Genomic DNA, 22,461 nt, shown 5'->3' on the forward strand with positions numbered 1-22,461 from the left:
CAAGTAACTTTAAATACACTGAGGAAGTGAATGGTATGGCTTTTTTAGCTGCTACTAAGCTAAGCTAGCAGTTCAAGTAAGCTTAGACATAAAGACAGTAATGCAACCTACACAAAACTGTCAATACCAGAAGCTGCTTGCAGCAAGGTTGTTAGAAGGGTTTGGGAAGCATATGCTGCCAGGAGAAGCACCACAGAAGATCTTGAGTTGGAAGGGACCCGTAAGGATTGTCGAGTCCAACTCCCTGCTCCTCACAGGACCACCTAACACTAAACCAAACGTACGCCCGCTCCCTGCCATCCTCAGGCTCGGGTGCTTTGGGCTACAGCTGCCAGTTCATACTGGGAAGAGGGCAGGGGTACCTCTGTTGTAGTCAAAGAATACTTCCCTAGCCAGGCTGCAGCTATTGGAATAGTTTCACTTGGTGAAGCTCAAATCATTTGAGCTTCAAGTATCTTTATCGTATGTCTGATTCACAGAAGATATTCACTATGACGGATGTCAGGTATACTAGAAAAGCAATGATCCAACATTGGCCTGTACTCTTTATTTGCTGTAACTAAAGAATTGTGTTTATAGGCATTCAGTCTACTCCCACAGCAGAGGCGTATGCAGATCCAGCCTCCACAGTTTCATAGTAAGATCTATATCATTTAGCAAGGTTTAATTTTGATGGGTCTCTGGAAGGTGCAGAATGTATTTGGGATGTGTTCTAGACATGGGACAGAGCAACAGCAGTTTGGAAGGGAAGAGAAATAAGCGCAGTATCAAGCTAGGAGACACTGCCTTTCCAAGCAACAGCGCGTCATGAAGACTTGGTGAAGGGGATTCCACTGATGTCTTAAATCCACTACAGGAATGAATACATACTCAGAGTTATCAGATCATCCCCACGTTTTCAGATTAATTAAGAGTTTATTCCTAACTAACCATATAAATTTGGAAAGTTTTTCTCCAGCCAAATGTTCCCATCATACTGGACCTTTCCAAAGCTTTACTTCCTTCTGTGGCATCCAACAGCACAACGAATAAAATGAGGCAGAAAAAACAAAGGCTATGCTGCAGTAGCAGCTAACATCATAGATCTAATGAGTGGTATTTCAACTAAAATAGACTATATTATGGATTCCTTAACTAGCAGAAAAGTCCTGAATAACCAGCAACCTCCCACCCCTTAGCACCTTTATCCTCATTTTGACATACCTTTACAAGGTCCTTTACAACATCCATTTTGTTGAGCAAGAGACAAACCACTATAAACCTTGCATAGTAACGCAGCTTCTTAACCACTAATTCAGGCCTAAACACAACAACAAAAACACCACAGCCAAATTTGAGATTAAAATAGAACATAGGTATGCAACAGGGGTAAGGGAGAAGAGGAATTTAAGACCAGAGCAAGGCTGAACACTGCAGATTAAGAGTTCTAACTGAATTCACATGGAGATAAATAGCTGCCTGGCTGCTTAGAGGTTTACTTAAAACTGAAGTACAGAGACACAAAACACACATCAAGAAAGCCACAGTCTCCCCCTTCCCCCCAGTCTCCTCACATAAGAACAAGCATGGGAGTCAGATATAATCACTGGCTCTTCAAACTTTTTGAGAGTTCACAGGCACTATCTGACCCACTGCACCACATGATACACTCACAGCTGGCTCAGGGCTCACCCACCTGGGACAACTCAGAGATCAGCAAGTCAGCATAACCTATAATTACCCATCCATTTCTAAAATCTTCTGACAGCATCTAGAAACATGCTTGCTCAATCCTATCTTGTCTGAAACAGCTCAAGCACTCAGACTGAAACTGAGAGATTTTTAAGAGAGAAGATAATAGGATCAACAGGTATCAGCACAGAGCAAGGAAACTTCCATCTTTTTGTGGCACACAGGTGCATTTAGACATCAGCAAGACTACAGACATGCTATTAGTTTAAGTCTAGAGATCCTTGAATCCTTGGCAGGAAACTCCCTAACCAACCTCCTGCACTCATCTTGATTATGACTTCAAATCATTTCTTCTTTAACTATACTTTAATGAGAGAACCGTGGTTTACTGGCTAGAATGTAAGATCAGGATCCAGAACTGAGTTCTCTACCTATTCTTATTTATAGCGACGTTCTTGGCAGGCAGCACATTTTCTGCACTGCCACAACACGGCCCTGCTTTGAGTGTACCTTTCTCAGTATAGTGTCTTAAAAGGAAGATGTTATGCCTCTTGAAGCTCTTGGACCTTGTCCCAGTCAGTTACAGAGGGTTGTTGTACTGCAGTACTAACTGACGTTCCCCTGAAAAGCCTGATTAGAATCAAACAGGTTCCTCTGCTTTAGCCCAACTGACCTATCTTCAGCCACAGCTTACTAGGTCCCAGCACTGATACTGCTCAGGACATAAAATGACAAAGCTTTGGGCTAGTAGCTTGCTAGCCAGGACCAGATAATAGAATATTCCTCCAGTCATACAGTAAAACTCTTATTTATACTGAGTTTTTTAATCATGACAGGAGAATTAAAAGTAACTTCCTTCTACAACACTGATTTTATCCCAGTTTTGCTCCTACAGTTGATAATTATTTTGCTACTTTCATACACATTTCTAGTCTTTAAAAAACAAGGGCATTCATTCAGACATACCTGTCTTCTTTGTTGACTTGGGAGTAGTATGACCTCTGCCTAATTGCTGAATAGAAGGAGAAAGCTTCATTGAGATAGCTGGTTTCTGAAGTGCGCAAGCTGCAGAGGAAAAATCAGATTAGCTCACAGCTTCAGCTGGAAATCCATGCCAAACCCTCCCTTGCTGCCCCCTCAACCATCTTGCGCATCAATGGCAAAACTCACTCTGCAAGTAACATCATATGAAAGCCAGACTCTCATTCTTTGTGCCTGCTGGGAAGACAGATTTCAGAGCCTGGATTCCATTTCAAGCAACAATCAAATCTGCCCATCTTGTACCCATATGTACAGGTGACAGGTTAATTGAAGAGTTTAAATGAACATTAAGCTCCCAAACTTGTAAATCATGCTTTTGCACTAGAGTCAAATAAATGCAGTACACACAAAAGACTTAGAAACACTTTTGAGGTAGGAGATGAGTCCTCAGTATCAACATGACTAGCAATGTGGCATCGGGCTCATGGGTGCCTTTCTCTGCAGCACCCCTGTGCAGTCCCAAGGGCCTTCTCATTCAGGAACAGGCATCATGACTCAACTGATACATTCATTTCTCCTGACTGAGTATCCAAGTGCTTGGCATGGAGCTGCGACTAACACTGCATTCCCCTTCTGAATCCTTTTCTGTGCTTACTTACTAATAATGGTAATAGAGCTGCCCAATCTTGGAAGCAATTTCCCCAATTTGCCACCGCTTCAACCCATACCGATTGTCCAATACTTGTCTATTTTGCAAGAGAGAAAAGAAAGATTAAAAGGCATTCCAGAATTTCTCAGAACATCACACCAGACAAGATAAAGTGCCATCATAGGGCCAAATTCAGCTTTCATGACCAGTGTAGCACTCCCCTCACAGAGCAAACAGCACTGCATACACACACCAGAACAAGGACCATTTATCTTGCATAAGCTTGCAAGAGCTAGATAGAAGTATGTTGCACAAAATACACACAACAAAAGGTCACAACGTCCCAGGAGAACACCCAGACTGCGCAGCCAACTTAAGGTGTGAAGGATCAGAGCCCACGCTGCAGCAAGATGCTTCACACCATTCCAGATGGGTTCTGCACTGCAGAAGCCATCATCCCAGCTTCTCTTTGGTAATACATTAAAGCAACATGCATTCAAGTAGAGCAAAAGGTTTTGTTAAAAAAGTCACCCTAAAAACTCTGCAACATTTTAATTCATTAGGCTGAGCACTCTGGGACGTGACTATTCCCTCCCTTCATGCTTTAATAACACAGCGAATTCTCAATCTTAACCAGGAGCCCTACACATAGGAGAGATTAAAGTTAACGCTTAAATCCACAGAACATGTCTGCCTACAACATTCCCTTACCGATGTTGCTGTTGAAACTTCCAGAGTTTGGTGTAAACATCAAATGTTCTCCCAAAATAGGATTGCCACTGCTTTTGCCCATACTGAGGTAAATCTCTGCAACAGACAAGTAACAAACATGGAGTTAGGGAGCAGATTTCAGTCAGCCCAGCGTGACAGCAGCGTATTTGTGTCAGTGTCAGAATAGCTTTGCTCAGAATTGACTGAAATGCTTTAGAACTGCCTGCACCCAGAACTACAAGCACAGTGATTCCTGTAGTTTCTCAAAACCTGTTGTTACTGGAATCTGCAAGGAAATCCTGTTTAGCCTGTAGGAAGCACATATACCAAGATCTGACCATAGTATCCCTGAAAGCACGCCACAAGCCAGACAGCATATTAATTTAAGATATATGCAAGAAAATACTGCATATGCATATATATGAGAAAGAAGTATGTATTGGGGAGAGGAAGAAATTCTTCAGTGCTGTCTCCTAATTATCGCTTCCAACTTTCAGCCAAATTCTCTAGGCACTTTTCAAATGCAAAAGGATTGAAGTTATCAGTGTTAGTAAAAGTCCCATGCATTTTGCAAATCTTTCAAGTGATTGCCTACATTTAATCACTGGGGACACAGACAGCTAATGTCTTAAACTGCCTGAGCGAGCCCTGCAGGTTCCGTACAAAGAAAGGACAATGCTGCAACATCAAACTGAAGGTGCGCAGCTTAACCATAAGCAACTGAAGGTGTGCAGCTTAACCATAAGCTTTTGAAGTAAAACTTTCCCTACTAAGACAGTAACACAATCCTCAAATGCAAGAACAGCAGAATTATTCCAGTTTTTCTAGTGTCCACTGCCAGTCAATCTCCACAATCTTTAGTGTCCTACCCGAGAGGGCTTGTCCAGCTGCAGACGGACAATCCCCCCCTGCACAGACCCTAACGAAAGGCTGACTCTCCCTCCGCAAAAGATTCAACAAGATGGGTCCTGTCCAACAGCTTCCACCAGTTACACAGGTGGACATTCACTTCTAAGTTATGAAACATGTGTGTATTTATATGGTATTCATTATGAACATGTGACACACTGTACACATGATTCTGTTCTCTTCAGACATGCCTGGGATTCTGGAATGCCTACTCCAACATGCGGAATGGTAGCAGATGGAAGGAGTGCTCTCCACGAGCAAGTTAACATGACTCAAGTGACTAGATACATGCAAAAACATTGGTATTTATGAGCAAATACATTCTAAAGGGCAAAAAGGAATCCATGGTCTCTTAATCTCTGTAAACATGCCTTTATCAAGGCCCCTCAATATTAACAGGTTCTCAACAGCACCAGGAGAACAGGCCTACAAATAACGACTCCAAATAGGACCATGTTCCTACATGCATTTTTCAGCAGGTGACTGAAAACATCTTAATGTCTTGCTAAAAGAGAAGTAATTTTATGGTTATATGCACAGAAAGCTAAATAAGACTCTTAAAACATCGTATGAAAGAAAAAACCCAAACACCCTACCAAAGAGCAAGCAGTATAATCTAATGGAAATTCGTTCATTTAAACTGATAATATTTCTTGTTACTCATTAAGGAAGTAATCTTTTTGAGTAGATGAGGCTGTTCATTGCATTTCAGAAACAGACCCTGTAACATTGTACATAAATTGGCTGTCCAAGTGTCACCAGGTCAAGCAAGCATATGGATGCCCACAGATAACGTTCACTGGGTCAGGTTACATCATCACCACATTTGTCACCCTCTAACTCCTAGTGACATGTCAGAACCTGAGACCTTCTGTTTTTTTCCTATCAGTCTCCAGTGCTATAAGGTGAGTTAGTCAATCCAGTTCAGTTCCACTTTCCTACCTCCACGCTGTCATGTATCTCCTTCCACCTCCACCCAACTATGATGTAATCTTAAGGATTTTAGCTTTAAAAGTTTGTGCTCTCAATCCTAACAGAAGGCTGTCACCTGGGAGTTACTTGAATGTTGGAATAAATGCAATAGAAGACCAAAAATGCTTAGTCTCACTGAGCACATTGCCTAAAAATCTATGCTGAAGCTGATTCAAAGGAGGTATACAACTCTACAAGTGGAACAGCTTTTTTAAGACAGCATAATCTTTCATTTGATTCAAGAATGATTTCTTCAGGGAATGACCTCTCAAATCACTGCACTGGTTAACGTATCATCCAATACCTCAGTCTTCAGCAGATGGAAAAGCAGCTTATTTTGTTTCCAAGCCCAGGAGGTCAAGACTGAGGCAAACACCACCTTTTGGAAACCTTGCCATGCCTTCTGGAGGAGTAAGACAAGCAAAGCAGTACACTACGATTTCCACAGCAGCGTACTGGCGCACTTCTGCTAACTGTAATTGCTTTAACAGCACCCTAGGTAGAAAAGGAAATTAATATTCCTTTGCTCATCAGCCAACTGTACTTCCCACGCAGCTTGAAGGGACCTAGCTTAGTTACTACATGTAGAATGAATCCGTTACCAGCTATGACTTACCAGCCTAGAAAACCCTTCCAGTACTTGCTGCTGCTATTCTACAAAGATGCCAAGGAATCTGGGCAGGATTTTACAGGGGGTGGGGAGTCCCATCACACTTGCAACTGGCTGCTCAACATCTTGGAACATACTTTGGTGTAGTGAGGGTTAGACAGGAGTATAAACATGTGCTTCAGGGCACCAACATCTTCATCCAAATATAGCTTCATACTAACACATGCGAATTTAAATAATTTACTGCAAAAATAATTCACTACTTTCTATCGTTGTAACAGATGTATACATTTTAGGTAAACAAAAGTTAAGAAACTGTCCAAATATGTGCATAAGATATATTGCAGGCTTTGATATAGCAAGAGGTAGTGGATATGCTAATTAAATTTAATACAAATTTCAACATTAAAAAAATAATCAAAAGTGAATACAAAACAACACTAAAACTGCTCATTAAAAAACAAAATAAATTAAAAAAAAAAATCAGTGTTCCCTAGCACTAACTCAAAGAATGACTAAATTAGCAAGTTGACTCAAAGAATCCTAGCAGTAGTAAATTGGGCTTTCTAGGCCAAGTTGCTTAGGACATTTGAACAAAGGTCTGACATAAGGAAACAAGAAAACATACCCTTCTTCTCTCAAGCACCGAGAAGTAGGTGTGTCCACAAATTAAGAAATAGGCAGGTAACTACTCGCTGATCATGGTTATGCATATATCCCTCATCAGTAAATTAACAGGCTCTTTATACCTCATCTGTCATCTTGCCTCATGCACCTCTGTCACCCCCCTCGATTCTGTACCTTCCTCTGTACAAGCCTAAGCATTCCTGTAAAGCCGAGTTCAGTTCACCGGGCTGCATTAGTTTTGAATATATAAAAATTAGTGGCATTTTTAAAAGCCTCTGTTAGCGCAGTGTACACGTGCTTGGCTGCTGCTGTCCACAGTCACTGCTGGGTGTCCACATGTATGTTTCTCAAATAGCATGCTCGCCTAATTGCAGCTGGCATAGCTGCACAATACCATGTGATTCCTCGGCTCCCCAGGGAACAGAAAAGATCTCCATGGAAACAGACAGTAGCACTTGTTCTTTTGATAGTATTCTGACATGGCTGTAATAAAACTTCATTTATGACAATACATTACCATGGTTTCACCACAGATTTCTGCAGACAAGAGCTGCCATTGCTGCCATCCATTTACTGTTTTGTGTTCTAAATGTCATGCATGTTGCTCCCATGTATCAAGAAATTTTGCTGCGAGAAAATGGATGCATAAGCAAAAGAGGACACAGTGCAGTTTGGTTTGGGCTTTTTTTATTCGGACCAGAGGATTTCATTATTTGGTGAGGAACAGCCCAAAAGAATACTAAGGACTCAGCTGATTGCAGAGTAGATTAATGACAGAGCTCCTCCCACTGAAGGAGACAGGGAATATATGATCCAGAAGCAATTACACACCCAACTTGAGAGCAAAAGACCTATGTTACAGCAAGACATTTTGCTACTCCCAGATCTACAGAAGGATACTAAAGCAGCACAGAAAGCCAACAGCCTCAATTTCCTCCGGGGTGTGCCTGGCTGAGGATGCTGGGTACAAAACAGGCACTGGAAGGGGTACTCGCTCATGCTGTTACTGGTGGTGATCAGCTTTATAGGAGGGAGAAGGTGGCAGCAAGAAGGAATCCAGATACTTTGATTTAGGACAATTCCATCCAGACAAGGAAGACAGTTACACACTTCATTACAATAGCCTCCAACAACAAGCGGAAACTCTTCCCAATTTCTTGGCTTTTAAAACATTCCAAACTGGACATGAAGACACAAACTGAGATGTTCTAAAAGGATGGGCTTCTCACGTGGCACACAGAGGACTTGTTCCCTTGCCACACTAGAGTTGCTGGTGGATAAATTCCACGGACAGTCCAGAGTTTTATCCAATTCTTTCTGTATAGTCTTAGCAAAAACCAGCCCTACTTATGTGTCATAATTAATTTCCTGTCAGTAGTTCATTTCAGCCACACTGTTGGCAGAAGCTGGACAATACTGGCCGAAAACCAATTAAAGGTGCTGAGGTTGGTTTGGCCAGCACCACACGGAAGTTGTCACATGGGGACAACTTCCAGAGACATAAAGATGTTGAGAAACTCCTACAGACTCAGCAGTACACTTTAAAAAGGAAGGTTACAATAACTGCAAGTTTAACATTCAGAGCTTTAAATACATTCACAGTTTTGACAGGTGATAAAAAAAAGACAATTTCCTTTTATGTTCATAGCCTTGTAGTAATTACAGGGTCCTGTTCCCAGAACCTAAGCAGCAGCAGGACAACAGCACTGTGGCATAGCTTCCCCATCGCTTCTCCTAAACCACAAAGACAGTAAGCACACCAGTAGCACTCGAGTAACTTGCCTTCCTGATGCAGTCAGTGTGAGAAGCCAGTCCCTCCCCAGTACCAAGATAGAGTACGTTGCAGGGTACTACTGCAGCATTACCTGAAGGTAACAGGGTCCTGTTGTTTCTAAATCAGCATCAGCAGCATGGAAAAAAACTAAGAGGTTCAACCTGCATCTTACTAGAAGTCTACAAAATGAATGGTTAAACACTATCACCTCTTTCCATGAAAGGACAGTGATTCTTGCAGCCTGCACAATGAACAAGACCTTATAATCTGAGAAAGTATGATAAATGTGGACAGACTTTTCATTTCTTAAAGTTTCAAGCTTCTCTGTGATGCTGAACACATTTAAGCACTTTTGAATATTAGAAAGAAAATAATAACTGGTAACAGTACACCATGAAAAACTGCTTCCTAACACGCTCCCTCTTTGCAGCCTTTTTCCATGAAAAAAGCAAGTGGGAGCTGGGAAAGGAAAGAAGAGAGCAATTGGAACATACTTCATTAACAGTTGTTTCTAACTTACAGCTCAGGGTGTTCAAAAAGGGAGTACAGACACTAGAAAGACAACCTCCCCAATAAGTTATTCTAGCAGACATGGCCACAAAAGGATGGTATCACTGGTAGTGCGAGCATGAAGTATACTTTGGAGCAGCAACCTTGGCAGATCATCATATGTTTTCCTCAAATGCTGTATTTGGCATCTGTATTGGGAAGAGAGGAAGGAAATGCTACTGAAACAAAGACGTGGCAGGCTGAGCCCTTGCATTTTTGGCAGAAGCAACAGCTAAGCAGCTGCCAACACAGCTATAGGCTCAGTTCCCTGTAGCTGAAGTGCCCAGAGGAGGTTTCAGGAAATCATTGCTCTCCTCTCCCTCCCCCATCACTTCTTTTCCATGAAACTTGGTAGGGACAAGAGCATGGCATAAAACAGCAGCAAAGGCCATTATCTCAGAACAGAAGGCAGGCATGCATCAAATGCATTTATTATGCTAGACAGAAAAAGCAAACAACTGGACTAAGAATTAGGATACTTGCCAAGTCATTTCCAGGTGAGCTACCCAGAAGAAAACAAGCACTAACAGAGGAGATACTTGAAAATTATAATGCTGCTTTATACAATCATTATGCCCATAACAATCACAGGCCTTGTAGGTGAAAGAGTGGTCAAGTTCAGTGCAAGAAGCAACTACATTAATTGTACCAAGTAAGGACAGAGGCAGGCCCCCTTTCTGGTACATTCTTATTTTCACACAGTAGAGCCAGCTGCTGAAGCCCATCTCTCTATTTTTATTACCCAAATTTAATCCAAAGGTATTTTCCATTTTCTTTTCAACTAGCTGGATAAGAATGTTTCTTTTTTGCAGAATACCATGGATGTACACAGAAACTACATCTCTCATCTGGAAATCCGCTACAAGTACTAACTCCCTCCATGCCCAAAGGACAAACCAGAATGGCTGTAGGTACTCTGCCATCTCTGTGATCTGAACTTAAACACCACGCATCCAGACATGAACTCTGTTAATTTGTACTCTTTGGTGACTCAGGCCAAAATTTCAAGCAACCTATATCAGAAAGCCAGTGTAATGGCATATATGGTCCTGGAAACCCTGGCCTCGAGATTCTGGTCTTTTTGCTTCAAACTCTGTTTCATGGGGTGTCAAATGCAATCACCAAGAACTCCTTGTCTCTACTGCCCATTTACCATTCAGATTTTGGAGCACAAAATGTTTGTTTTGGATTTGGTAATCAACTTCTAAAGCACATGAAAGGATTATCAATAGCAGGGGGCAGAGGAATTAAAAACATCTTTGCTAACCATCTGTGTTTGAATAACAGCAAGCTATATGGGCCCAAACATACAGTATTACTCAGAGACCAGGAAGAGGCTGAACTGCCAACAAGATGAGCTAAACCCCATGTTGCTTAAGAGACTCTACAGCAAACCTTACAAATAAAACAGCTCTTGAATACGTAATCTTTAACTCAGCCTATATTGACATAAACAGGATGCCTATATCACTGTCCAAACATGAACTATTTTCCTTGAACTCCCCTTACTCTTATTCCCCTTATTATTGGTGCTGCTAGAACAGCTAGACTTTCTAGATGTTATTGCAGATGCTTTGTAGATAAATGCAGATTTCACCTTTCTCTACAGTTCGAGTATAAGCATGTTTCACCAGACACATACAGGCTATGGTTTGGATGTTTCCTAAATTTCTTCTCCAAAGTATTCCCTCCCCGCTTTTTTCCCACCTAGGCCAATCCTTTTCATCCCTTTTTTTGGTTGGATTTTTTTTGGTACAGAGACTGTGGGGTTTTGGACTTGCATGCCATTGACTGTACACAGCCGCACTAAGTCTTTAATTGCATACTTTGTAACACTCCAGTACAAATTCAATCAATTTAACAGAATTTCCAACTTCTAGTTTACTGTTAACTGACACAACAGAGATGTTTAGCTCGCCCTTCTCACGCTTCCTTCCCTACTGTCTCAGAAGAAATGCATGAACATCTATTCCTGCAGACATTCTTACATACATGGTCCAAAACCACCCATACATAGCTTTATCATCTCCTAAACAAATTTATCGGGTTTGAGTTCAAAACGTTAGTTGTACAACTGACTTCAGCATCACTCACATACTAAAGTGTATGTTCCAATGCTTTTCTGAAGGAATACTGTCAAAAATGCACTAACCTTAAGCCATTGAATAGCTGTTTAGATTTATCCAATAAGTAGCAAAAGTCTGTCACTGTTTTCCTCTCTGCTTGAGGAATATCATCTTCAGCTCCTCCTGATGACATGATTTCTTTTAGGGCAAACTCAGTCCTATGAAGAAGAAAATAGCCATATTACTCAAAAATTGAGGGCTACTATGAACTGATCCAGATTAGATGCATGTACGGTTCCATGGGGATGGTAACAAAGAGCATGCAGTTCTCCCACAGGTAACTCTTCTCAAGACTCATTAAAAGTAACAGCTGAGAATCAAAGCATTAGACTAATTATTGCACAATGCACTAGTTAAACAAAGCAAAATTAAAAATAACTGGCACAAGAGTCATTAAATAAAATAACTTGGAGGACTATCTTCACAAACACAAAACTGCCAACAAAAGGACCGTAACACAAACAGTACTTGGGTTTCATACTTGGAGAAAGAAACCTTCTCTAAATTTGCCTTTCTGCAGAGATGTTTATCCTGCAGCCATATTTAGAGAGACTAGCCTCAGTTCCATTTACATTTCATTTTCTTCTGTAACTGCTGAAAACCATAGCTCACTAGTTCCTAATGCTAAAATGTAGCAATTTTAGACAGAATGCTAAAAAATACCCTGCTTCTTTACCGCTTCCTCATGACTGTTTAATTCCATGGCTTGCACTGCCCACAATTATACCTGCAGATCTATTTTTACTGTTCATAGGAGCAAAATGTCATATTGTGCAGTAATCAGCTGAACAAAACCCGAAGATATCATGTGGATAATACAAGTATTCAATAAGTAAGGGAATATGAAAGCCTATAAAGGCAGAGTGGCTTTTAAAAGCTTACTTAAACATACGTAGATATAAAATTATCCTTTTGATCATCCTAAGGCAAGCTACAGATTTATCGGCAGCAGCAACAAAACATGTTCTCTCTGAAAATGGCTGCCAGTTTAGCTCTTCTGTGCTCTCAAAGAATTTTAGTGGAAGATAAACACACCTCTAACTGGGCAAATGCAGAGCTTTTACTTTCAGCAACTTCTCTACCCTAGTAAGCACTTTTGTTAAGCAACAAGTTTCCATCTGTGCAGAAACTCTGTTTGAATGCTATTTGCACAAATAATTACCTATAAGTCCCAATTCAAGCCAGGCATTGGCAAAGCTAATCCCTACAGTCACTGGGAAGTACCCAGAAGCATCTTTCATCAATGGTCACAAAAAACCTTCACAATAATCAAATACTTTCCTGAACAAACGCTGCATGCCTACTGCAGAAGGAATTGGCAGTTCACACACACCCATCACCACCACCTTTTGGGGATAAATTAGTGAGCATCTCCAGCCAACCAAGCAGTTTCATGATTTCCCCGTTTAGACAAGGTAGCAGCACACATTCACTTGTCTTTTACACACCCACATGACAGTGCACTAGAGTACTAGTGCAAGGACATGGGGTGCACTGCACAAACTATTGTTGAAGCCTTCCAGGAAAAGGTAGGAAGTATCTATGTATTGTCAGGTAACTGCAGTATGGGTGCCAGACAGTGAAAGAGAGTTCAGAAGACACCACTCAGATGTCAAAAGCTGTTGGCGTGAGCCTAGCAAGCAGGACGTGAGTATTGTGAGGACCAGCCTGTGTCTGCAATCCCTAAGCATTTACACACAGCATGAAACAAACAACACTGAATACTTAAAAGCACCAATGTATGAAAAGCACCAATGTATGAAATCGAAGTGAACAGTGACAGCTAAAAAGCAGATGTCAGAGGTAGCCAGGAGGTGATTCAGGAATTTCGGGAAGAGGGACAATACCCCAGGTCCTGTGAGCTCCGCAGCAAAGGTGACCTAAATCCTGCGGCGAGGCCCTCGGATTCTGCAGCACTCCACTGTGGTAGACCAGGCACTCTAGAGCAGCTTCAGATACATTTTCAAAAATTGAAGAGCTTGCTTAAATTGCAAAGTATATCTCATACAGTCTGTATATAATTTTATTAATTTAATGGTAAAGCCAATTTTATTTTATGCTACCCTCAAGTTATACTACCCACCTCCCCCAACCACTGCCAACATTGGCCAACTAAATCTGTGTTAGCCCTGGCCCAGGCAAGCAAAAACAACTGCAGTTCTCACGCTGAAGGAGTCCACTAGACCCACTGTGAAGACGGCCATTTATGCAATCAATAAAAGATATGCTAGAAAATCCATTGCCTGCCAATCTGAAAGGTATCAGAAAACAGGAAAAATACTTGTTGCAAAGAAAGGAGATGAAAAACCTCTTTCAGGTTATAGACAATTAAGGTGTATTTTGAAAGCCTACTCCAAGCCCAGCCAATTCTTAAATATTTAGCATAATACTAGTTTGTGGAAAGTGAGAAGAACTGAGAGGGAAAAAAAGAAAAGAAAAAAAAGAAAAGAAAAAGAAAAGAAAAAAAAAAGATATATTACCAAACTCAAAACAAAATATTGGAGAGTATTCTGTATGGTCAGCCTCCCGATACAGCTGTTGGCACATGGGTTTGGACCTACTACTGAAGCAAAGGGCAAAAGAACCTTTTCTGCTCATGGAAAGAAACTGCCAAAAGCAGAGAGACAACCTGTCTTCTTATCAGAGACTGCTGATGAAGGAACCTAGGAAACAAACCACATTTAAGCGCATTCTGACACTGCATAGAGACCTGAAAAATTAGCGTACCCTGGAGACGCTCCACCAGGACATTCAGTTTTTCCTTTATTCACAGGTTCAGAAATGAAAAAAATGATTGTTGCAATCAAGCCACACAGATGGTATTAAGGCAACCAGTAGCCTGAGTTTAGGCTAAAATGTGGTATTATATAGCCAAGCTGAGGAGTAGGAGGCAGAGACTTGGATGAAGCAGCATGCAAGAGGAGCACACTTAAAAGAATAGTCAGGGATTTACTTTTTGAAAAAGAGGAAATGTAGTTAAGTCTCAGTCACTCGAACTTCTCTCCAGAAGAGAATCCCTACTGGTAAAAGAGACCATTCCACATAGAAGACATGAAACTACAGTACCTGCAAGATTACATCATCACTGTACAACTGAGTAAGCTGAAATCTTAAAACACACATACACCAACATGTGTATACATACATCAAAGCTTCAGCTTGTATTGCTTTAGAGATCAAAACATAAATGTCTGATCAAGTTCCACTTCAGTGAAGTTGCCACAAGCACCAAAAGCAGAGACCTAAAGAAAAAAAAAATCCAACCAGAACAAACCACAAAACTAAAAAAAACACAAAAAGTGAAGTAGCAGAAACACAAATATGAAAGGAAGGAATAACTCTGTGTCCTCTAAAATGAGTTCTTAAAAAAAAAAATTCAGGTTCTTTTGCAAGAAGGAACCTTGGGTTTTATGTATAGAGGACCTGCCTGCCTTACAACAATAGAAGACTTCTGATACAACTGTATGTCACATGAACTTAGCAAAGACAATAAAAACTAGATTGTGTTGAAAAATTCAACAGTTCCAATGCATATTATTACCCCAACATCTGATATTATTTAAGCAGATGACGACCATCGCAAACATGGAATGTGCTCAGTGTTCCATGGAAGATTATCGTTGTAAAGCACTATTACCTATCATAACCAAAACAGTGGTTTAAAACAAAGACGTGTACTTAGATCATTATGGTACTACACCTCAAACTTTGCATGTGTGTGATGGCAAAATTTTCCCAGACCTTCTGCTAAAACTTCTAAGTTTATTCCCAATTTTAACTTCAATTACAACCAGTACTCAGCAATAGGGTGTTGATATAAAAAGACTGAAATACAGCTAATAGTAGTAAACTAAAAAACCTGATAACAATAGTTGCTGCTGTGAAAACATCCTTACCATTCAGCATTCCAAATATGCCTTCGACCCAGTTCTTATCTGGATTGCCATATGTATTTCATATCATATAAAAGAAAGACTTCCATGTTAGATGTGGAATAAAACATTCAATGCGTACTTTCATCAGCATGCTTTGAATTACACATTTAATGCTTACGCTAGAACAACCTTTGAACAGAACTCTGAGAAACTCAAAAAACTCTGTCCTGGATCATGGTCTGAAAATTGTATCTACCAGCTTTTCAGGCATGCTTAGCCTTACTTCATTGTTTGCCAAACACTTTGATGGTATTCCTCTCACTCAACCTGAAGCACTTAAACAGTAAGACAGATGCAAAAATTAATCTCATTTTCTACTGATGCTTCTAGAGGGAAGGAGGTGACCATAAGACACTTGAACAGAATGAATGGAGAAGATTCTGGGTGCTTATGAAAAGCTACTCCATTAGTACATAATAAATTAAACGCAGAAGCCTCAATATGCCCTCTTTGTTTCTGGGTTATTTCTTAATAAAACAGCTAAATCACAGTTAAAAGTAGAATTAAATGAAACCTTAGTTACGCAGACAGTTATGAAACCATCTCTGTTCTTAATGACCTGAAGATGCAAGCACAATTGCCTCTGGGATAGAACAGATGCAACAGACATAACACCTCCAGGATGACAGAACAGGTATGTTCCAAATAATCCACTTTGGACAGTGACAATGCATGAGATCAAGTTCCACTCTCTTGCAGGATAATTAAAGGCATGTTCTGGCTCTGCCACATATTACACTCAGAAAACAGGAGCACTTCTAAACTATCCAGTGTATTTACACATGTACACAGTACTGTGGAAAGTCCTACTGAAAAATCTTTAAAGGTTACACTTTTAACTGTAAGCATGAGTCCTGCTCAGAATGGACTGGGTCCTTACTCACTACATGTCAAATGTATCTTTGTGATGATTATAAAATAACACCATACAGAAAATACATTATAAAATATTCAGACTGAATCACATCATGGGCAAACAGTTTTCCTTCTAGGAAAAAATAACCAGGAAAAGAAATAAGGGTTTCAACCAAGAAAGAAATAAAAGCAGCAAAAAATTAAGTGAGGTAGTAATAAGCATGACAGTTTCCTTCTGTGAGATATCTTTAGAAAAGCTGCCAGAACGTAATTCTTCCACAGAGCTCAAATTCAAAGAAGCATTTTCGTTACAGACATGTGACAGCCGCTGCTGCAATTTAAACCCTGGTTTCACTCAGCCACAGCACATGCCTGAATATGAAGGAAAGATGGGAAGATAGAAAGAAAAGGACAACAGGAGACGTTAAATTATAGGTGAAGCTGGCTCTTCCAGCTGACTGAGAAGGAAAATAAAATTAGCTCCCTCATGCACTGGTTTTGGCTTATTATGCTCCGGAGGGGGTGGTATTTGGTGCTGTACAAAGGAAGAACTACTATCACGAGCAGCTCAGGAAAGGAGGAGGTCTTCCCTGCACTAAAGACGGTGTTGTAATGCAGCAGCATTACAGAGAGGAGAAAGAATTATTATTAGAAACAGCAAGTGGGCACAGCAAAGGGAGGAATATAGCTACTGACATCGCCCTTTCCTTGGGGACTACTGAGCTGCAAATGAAAAATATAAATAAAATGCAACCAGCAGTACATCCACATGTGGACCTCTCCTCTTTGAAAGCAACCCCACACATCTGTGCTCCTCTTCTGCAGACAGTTCTCCCAGTTCTGACAGCCCAGCTATACCAGAAGTATTACCTACTTAATTTTTTGTTCTTGTGTTTGACGATGCTTTTTGTTTTCTTTCATGCAAATGAAACTATTGAACTGTTTTGCATGACAATTTTTCTTCTGTTTTCTGAAGCAGCTCATGTTAAAAAATGATCTCCAGAGTCTGCAAAAGGTGATACTGAAACATTCGTTTAAAAGACTGTTAAAATAAGTCAGAAAATGGTGACTTCCAGCAGAACTTATTATTCTCTCAAAGATTCTGCCAACTCCTCAGGCCATACAAGGCAGAAAAATTGTGCTAGCCAAGCTCTGCACTTCGCCTGCCAGGTTCTTTCCAACACAGTCTCTCTGAATGTACAATTCCAGGTTTGCTTAGTACAATACATTAATAGATTTAGCAAATTCATCTCATTGCAGCACCCAGCATAGAACTTACAGGCACCCCAGAAGATGGCAAGACTATGCAAAGCAGTTGGAATTGAAAGGCAGCAGGAGGAGGGGTATGGGAAACGGATGAAAGTTTCGTGATGCTAGCCAGTATTTTTAAAGTTATGTGTCACTTACATCACACACGTTTCCACTTCCCTGTGGTTTGCCGTCTTTTGGCTAAGGTTTTCCAGGCTCAGCTGAAGGGAAAAAGAGTGCTGAAGTCAACAGTATGCACTTCCTACTGGTCCTATACTGGGACTCAGGCTTGCTAAGCGAGACATGCTTTGTGAACGGTGAAGGAATACTCTGGTTCAAGGAAATCAAGCTGACAATGAAAGTCAAGCATAGATATGTTAAATAACCGTATTACACACACACCTTGGCCAGACTTTATCACTTAGCCAGGATCACTATAATCTGCTGCCTGGTAGAAGAGGGTGGTCACAACATCACACCTGACACTTACAAGGAAGTAAAACCTTGCTCCACTGAATGGTTAGTGATACTGTAACTGCGTGGCATACTGTACAGGCAGAAAGAAGTTAGGAGTGTATAAACACTGTTGAGTAAAGACAGGTAGAATTAGGAGCAGTTTCCTAGAGCTGCACAGCAGAGTTGGCTGGACATGGCACCTTGACTTCCACTTGTACAATCTGACCTTTTTTAACCCCACTGCTTCGGCTCAGTTGTGGAATCTTGAGTGTCTCCTGCCTTCCAACCAGACAGCCTCATCTCATGAGTACTTAGAGGATAAAAGCTGTGAGTACCTATTAGTGGTTTATCTACTTCACCTAAATGGTCAATTGAAAGAACAACTCTCTCCTCACTAGAGCATCAGCATTATACTTAAAACTATCATCTTACATGACTAGAGGCAAACAATCTCACTACAAAGACTGGTACCTTACCAAGGAAACTGGAGACCATACTACTGAACACAAGCAGTATGGAGTTCAGATACTTCACATATATGTGATATACAACCTGTCTTTCATACTTCAAGAGAATTTAATCTTAAATTTTTAGACATTTGTATTTTAAACTATCACTTCCAGAAAAAAATGTATGATTTTGTAAGTATAAGCATGAGCACATATTTCAGAAGCAACTCTTCCAAAAATCAGAACACATCGCTTGTCGTGTCATTAACAGGTGACTTCACACATCTTACAAATACTTATCTCCATGGCATTGCAGCCTTCCAAAGATAAAGTTTGGATGTGAAACCTTCACACTATGCACAGGAACAAATTCATTACAATGCAGAGAACTGATCAATGTGACCCAGTGAAGCTTCTTGGCTAAAATTAGAATGAGAATCTGTATTTTATTTCAGGCTCCAGCTGTTTCGATCATTGAGTCTTCAGCTCTGTCCTTTAAATAACCCGTACATAACCTTCTGAACAGGACAGCAGATGCAAATCTAACAGGACAATCCAGGACTGTTAATGTTGGGGATGGGGACAGAAGGGAGAGGAAAAGCGTTCTCTGTTTTTGGAAGAAATGTTCCTGGTTTTTTTCACCCACCCACCTGAAGACAGCAAACTGCAAACCAAGCAGTGAACTAGGATGGGCTGACTGTATTGATTAATCTTTAGCCTGGGAATCAGAATTTTCTGTGACAAGACGTAATACAGAACAGTAAACTGCCATATCAACTACAAGTCCTAAACTCTCGCTGTTCTGGAGTTTCATTGCCTGCATCAAATACAATTGGCTTGGCGTTTACAGTTGAGGTTCTGATTAAAATTAAAATTCTGGAGTCGAGCAGGAAGTATGTGCTTAGACAACTGAACTAATGATAAGGGTAAGTGATAACTGCATCCCGATTCACAGTTTCATGGGCAGTTTTACCATCTTAATCAGGAACTCACAACACAGAAATATAAACTCTGTTTTTCAAATGCTTCCCACGCCTTACTTAGAGATGCAAGTGGTAACCAAAAAGCAAAGCAAACACACTTTCCACATCTATCTTGTTGGTAGTTTCCCTAGACTAAGACATTATTAGAACTGCTCTCCACAGAAACCAGTGGTGCAAAACACATTCCAATCTATCAGCATTTTAAAGGTCTCATATCTTGAGTCAAAGAGACCAGTTCTCACTCTTCATTCTGACACATCTCCCACAGCATCATTGCCAAAAGGAAACGTGATATAAAGCCAGATGCCCAGTTGGTATGTATTTCTTACCTGCAAATTAATAACATAACTATAACTAAGCTCTTGATCGTTCATACCCAAAGTCTGGAACCATCATGTCTCAAATCTCGACCAAGAAACATCTGATCTTACCTTCATCAAGCAGGATGTCTACCTTTGCTCTCTACTTGCCTCTCCTACAGACTGGCATATTCGCCTCGCCCGTCTTCTTTCAAAGCTATACTGAATGTTTTGGGAAAACCATCTGTGCGTTTCCCTATAATCTGCTCAGAGTGCTAGTCCTGACAGAGCCTCAGACAACACAAAATTAATTAGAACCCAAATTCATTCCTCTCACCAGAATACCTAATTTTCCATGGAGAGCCACTGTCCTGAAGTTTCTACAACATCACTCCCTTCTACTCAAGCAACGCTGAAATAAATAAATAACATCCCCTTCATACACACAGGCATGCACTGAAAGCTTCAGACTGCTGGAGTCAGTACTTCAGAGGCAACAGCAAGGAGTAGTCATACATCTGACCATTTTTTTATGGGGAGGAAAAAAAAATGGATTTATTTATTATTGCAAGGTTTTTAGTAGAAGCTGGAACCAAATACAGACATTTCTCATCCCCGACCACTGTTCACCTCAGGGCACGTCTGCACTGCAGTGGCTGCAGCTCTTCCAGACCTACCAAGCTCCTTTCACAGGCGCTCGCTTAGACACTGCGGGAAGCATCTGCGCGCAGGCTGAGACTACACCGGGACCCCTGGCAGGGTGTGCAGTCCTGGAGGACAGCAACAGCCAGGTCTAGCTTAAAGAACAACTCAAGTGTTTCTGTACCAGCTATGCTCACTGCTGTATAAACATGCACACAGAATACACAATGAAAAGGACTTGGGCAGAGCCCAGGCTTTGGAGACATTTTTTGTTTGAACACCACAATAAAAAGAAACTTAAAATATAACTTCAGTAAGAGAAACAAGTAGCTATTTTATTCAGCCGATAACCCCGGTCAAATCGTGTTCTCTCTGCCTGGATGTTTGCTTATTTCAAAAGGGCACTAAGGAGAAATGCAGCCTGAACTAGAGGGTGGAAAACTTCTGTTTTGTAAACAAATTGCAGCGCGGCTGACTGAAAATCACCTGCAAATGCAACTAGTTCTACTCCCGTTGGGAATTCGCCAAGGAAGTATTTTTCCTACTAAAATACACCATTATTACAGATAACTTGCAGAAGCTGTAATCTCTCTAATGATTAAGCAACAGGGAAGACATTTAAAAAAAAATAATAAAAACATACAAACCCAACTGAGCCTGTGACACCAGCCCACACACTTGTGCACAAGCAGTCATCCTCTCCTTTACAATGAGAGGAAGCCTGGTCCCACACCGACCTGCATGTGGCCCTGTTGATCTTTCCCTACCCATCACCCCAGCTCTCCCACACAGCAAAAAGAACTGCTTCAACTCTCCCAGGACTCCCCACATGCCGAGGGGCTGGCCAGATGCCTCCTACAAAGTATAACAACTCTATTCTGTCTGTCCTTCCCTTTCATAGATGCACTAAACACATCACTCTCCTTCAGCTTCCTTTGAGTTTTGTGAAGACTGCTTGCTATATAATCTTCAGGACCTTTCCCCTTACAGCAACACCAGTTACATCAGACAAACGACTTAAAAGCTGCTTGGAGAAGAAAAAAAGAGGAAGCCTCAGTGTGCAATTGCATAAATTTTATTTCCTAAAAAGGGGAAAGAAGAAGGAAGGGGATATACAAGAAAACAAGATAAAAACACAGATGCAATTCTCCAGATGCACACTGCTGTAGCAAGTGGAAGTGACAGACAGCAGGCACATGCAGTTATACAAGAATTTTATTTTTTTACTGCAAACTGAAAGTTTAATACTTTCACATAAATGTGTAGTTAATTTCTCAGCATATCAGAATACCAGAAGATCTGCAAACACTGTCTCATATTAAGACCTCAGAGTTAACGTGAGCTGCCACCTCTGCAATACCTTGGACACCTCGACAGGAACAGTCTCAAGGCTTCTGCAGGGAAGCAGCCAACACCACCAATTCGACTCCGTTTCAAGTCAAATCAGTTTGAATATCCAGCACGCCGTGTCAATCCTACTATTTTAGCTTCAAATAAGTGCTTATTCTATAGAATCAGACTTTTCATTATTATTATTTTTTACACATCTTCAAAAATCCTTTTATTGCTTAAAGTATACCTGTCTGTATCTAGAACTGCAGCTTTGGCACCTCTTCTTGCAGAACATCACGGATCTGCTCATTATCATCATACCATGGAAACAGAGCATTGTCCCTTCATGCCTTCTACACTGAGATCATCTAAGCCACACCTTTCCAGCAGACCCTCTACATTCACTATAGGCAGACTCACTTTAAATACAAGAGACACAATATCACCATGGGACACATGTGGCCTTTTTCAATTACCTTCATAAGACAAAACTTTTGCTTCTCTTCTTTATGTTTCTGCCACTGGCAATTTGTTCCACCTTTGTCCATTCTGTGCCCTCTGTGATCCCTCTTTCACCGCAGTTCGTGACCTTTTGTGTATAGGATGAACAAAGGGCAAAGGCTAAAAATGTCATCACAGTTGGGCCTCTGCTCTTCTTATCGACTTAACTAGTTTGCTACTAA

At 40.8% G+C, this 22,461-nt stretch overlaps 1 protein-coding gene across 16 annotated transcripts in view; it reads right to left on the reverse strand.

The window, feature by feature from the left end:
- Positions 1 to 22,461, reverse strand: part of SCAI (suppressor of cancer cell invasion) — a 49,790-nt gene that overhangs the window by 21,919 nt on the left and 5,410 nt on the right. For 5 of the 16 annotated variants that reach the window (XM_080401410.1, XM_080401407.1, XM_080401406.1 and 2 more), the window contains 7 exons: positions 17,777 to 17,838; positions 13,427 to 13,528; positions 11,606 to 11,737; positions 4,013 to 4,108; positions 3,312 to 3,398; positions 2,638 to 2,736; positions 1,204 to 1,300 (listed from right to left, as the gene is read on the reverse strand). In XM_080401410.1, the coding sequence (XP_080257536.1) occupies positions 1,204 to 1,300; positions 2,638 to 2,736; positions 3,312 to 3,398; positions 4,013 to 4,108; positions 11,606 to 11,737; positions 13,427 to 13,528; positions 17,777 to 17,838 (675 nt within the window). The remainder of the gene's footprint in view (positions 1 to 1,203; positions 1,301 to 2,637; positions 2,737 to 3,311; positions 3,399 to 4,012; positions 4,109 to 11,605; positions 11,738 to 13,426; positions 13,529 to 17,776; positions 17,839 to 22,461) is intronic. The other 11 variants (XM_080401404.1, XM_080401403.1, XM_080401401.1 and 8 more) reach the window with 3 other exon arrangements.

This window comes from Falco punctatus (genome assembly GCF_963210335.1).
Source record: "Falco punctatus genome assembly, chromosome: 9".
Taxonomy (NCBI): Eukaryota; Metazoa; Chordata; class Aves; order Falconiformes; family Falconidae; genus Falco; species Falco punctatus.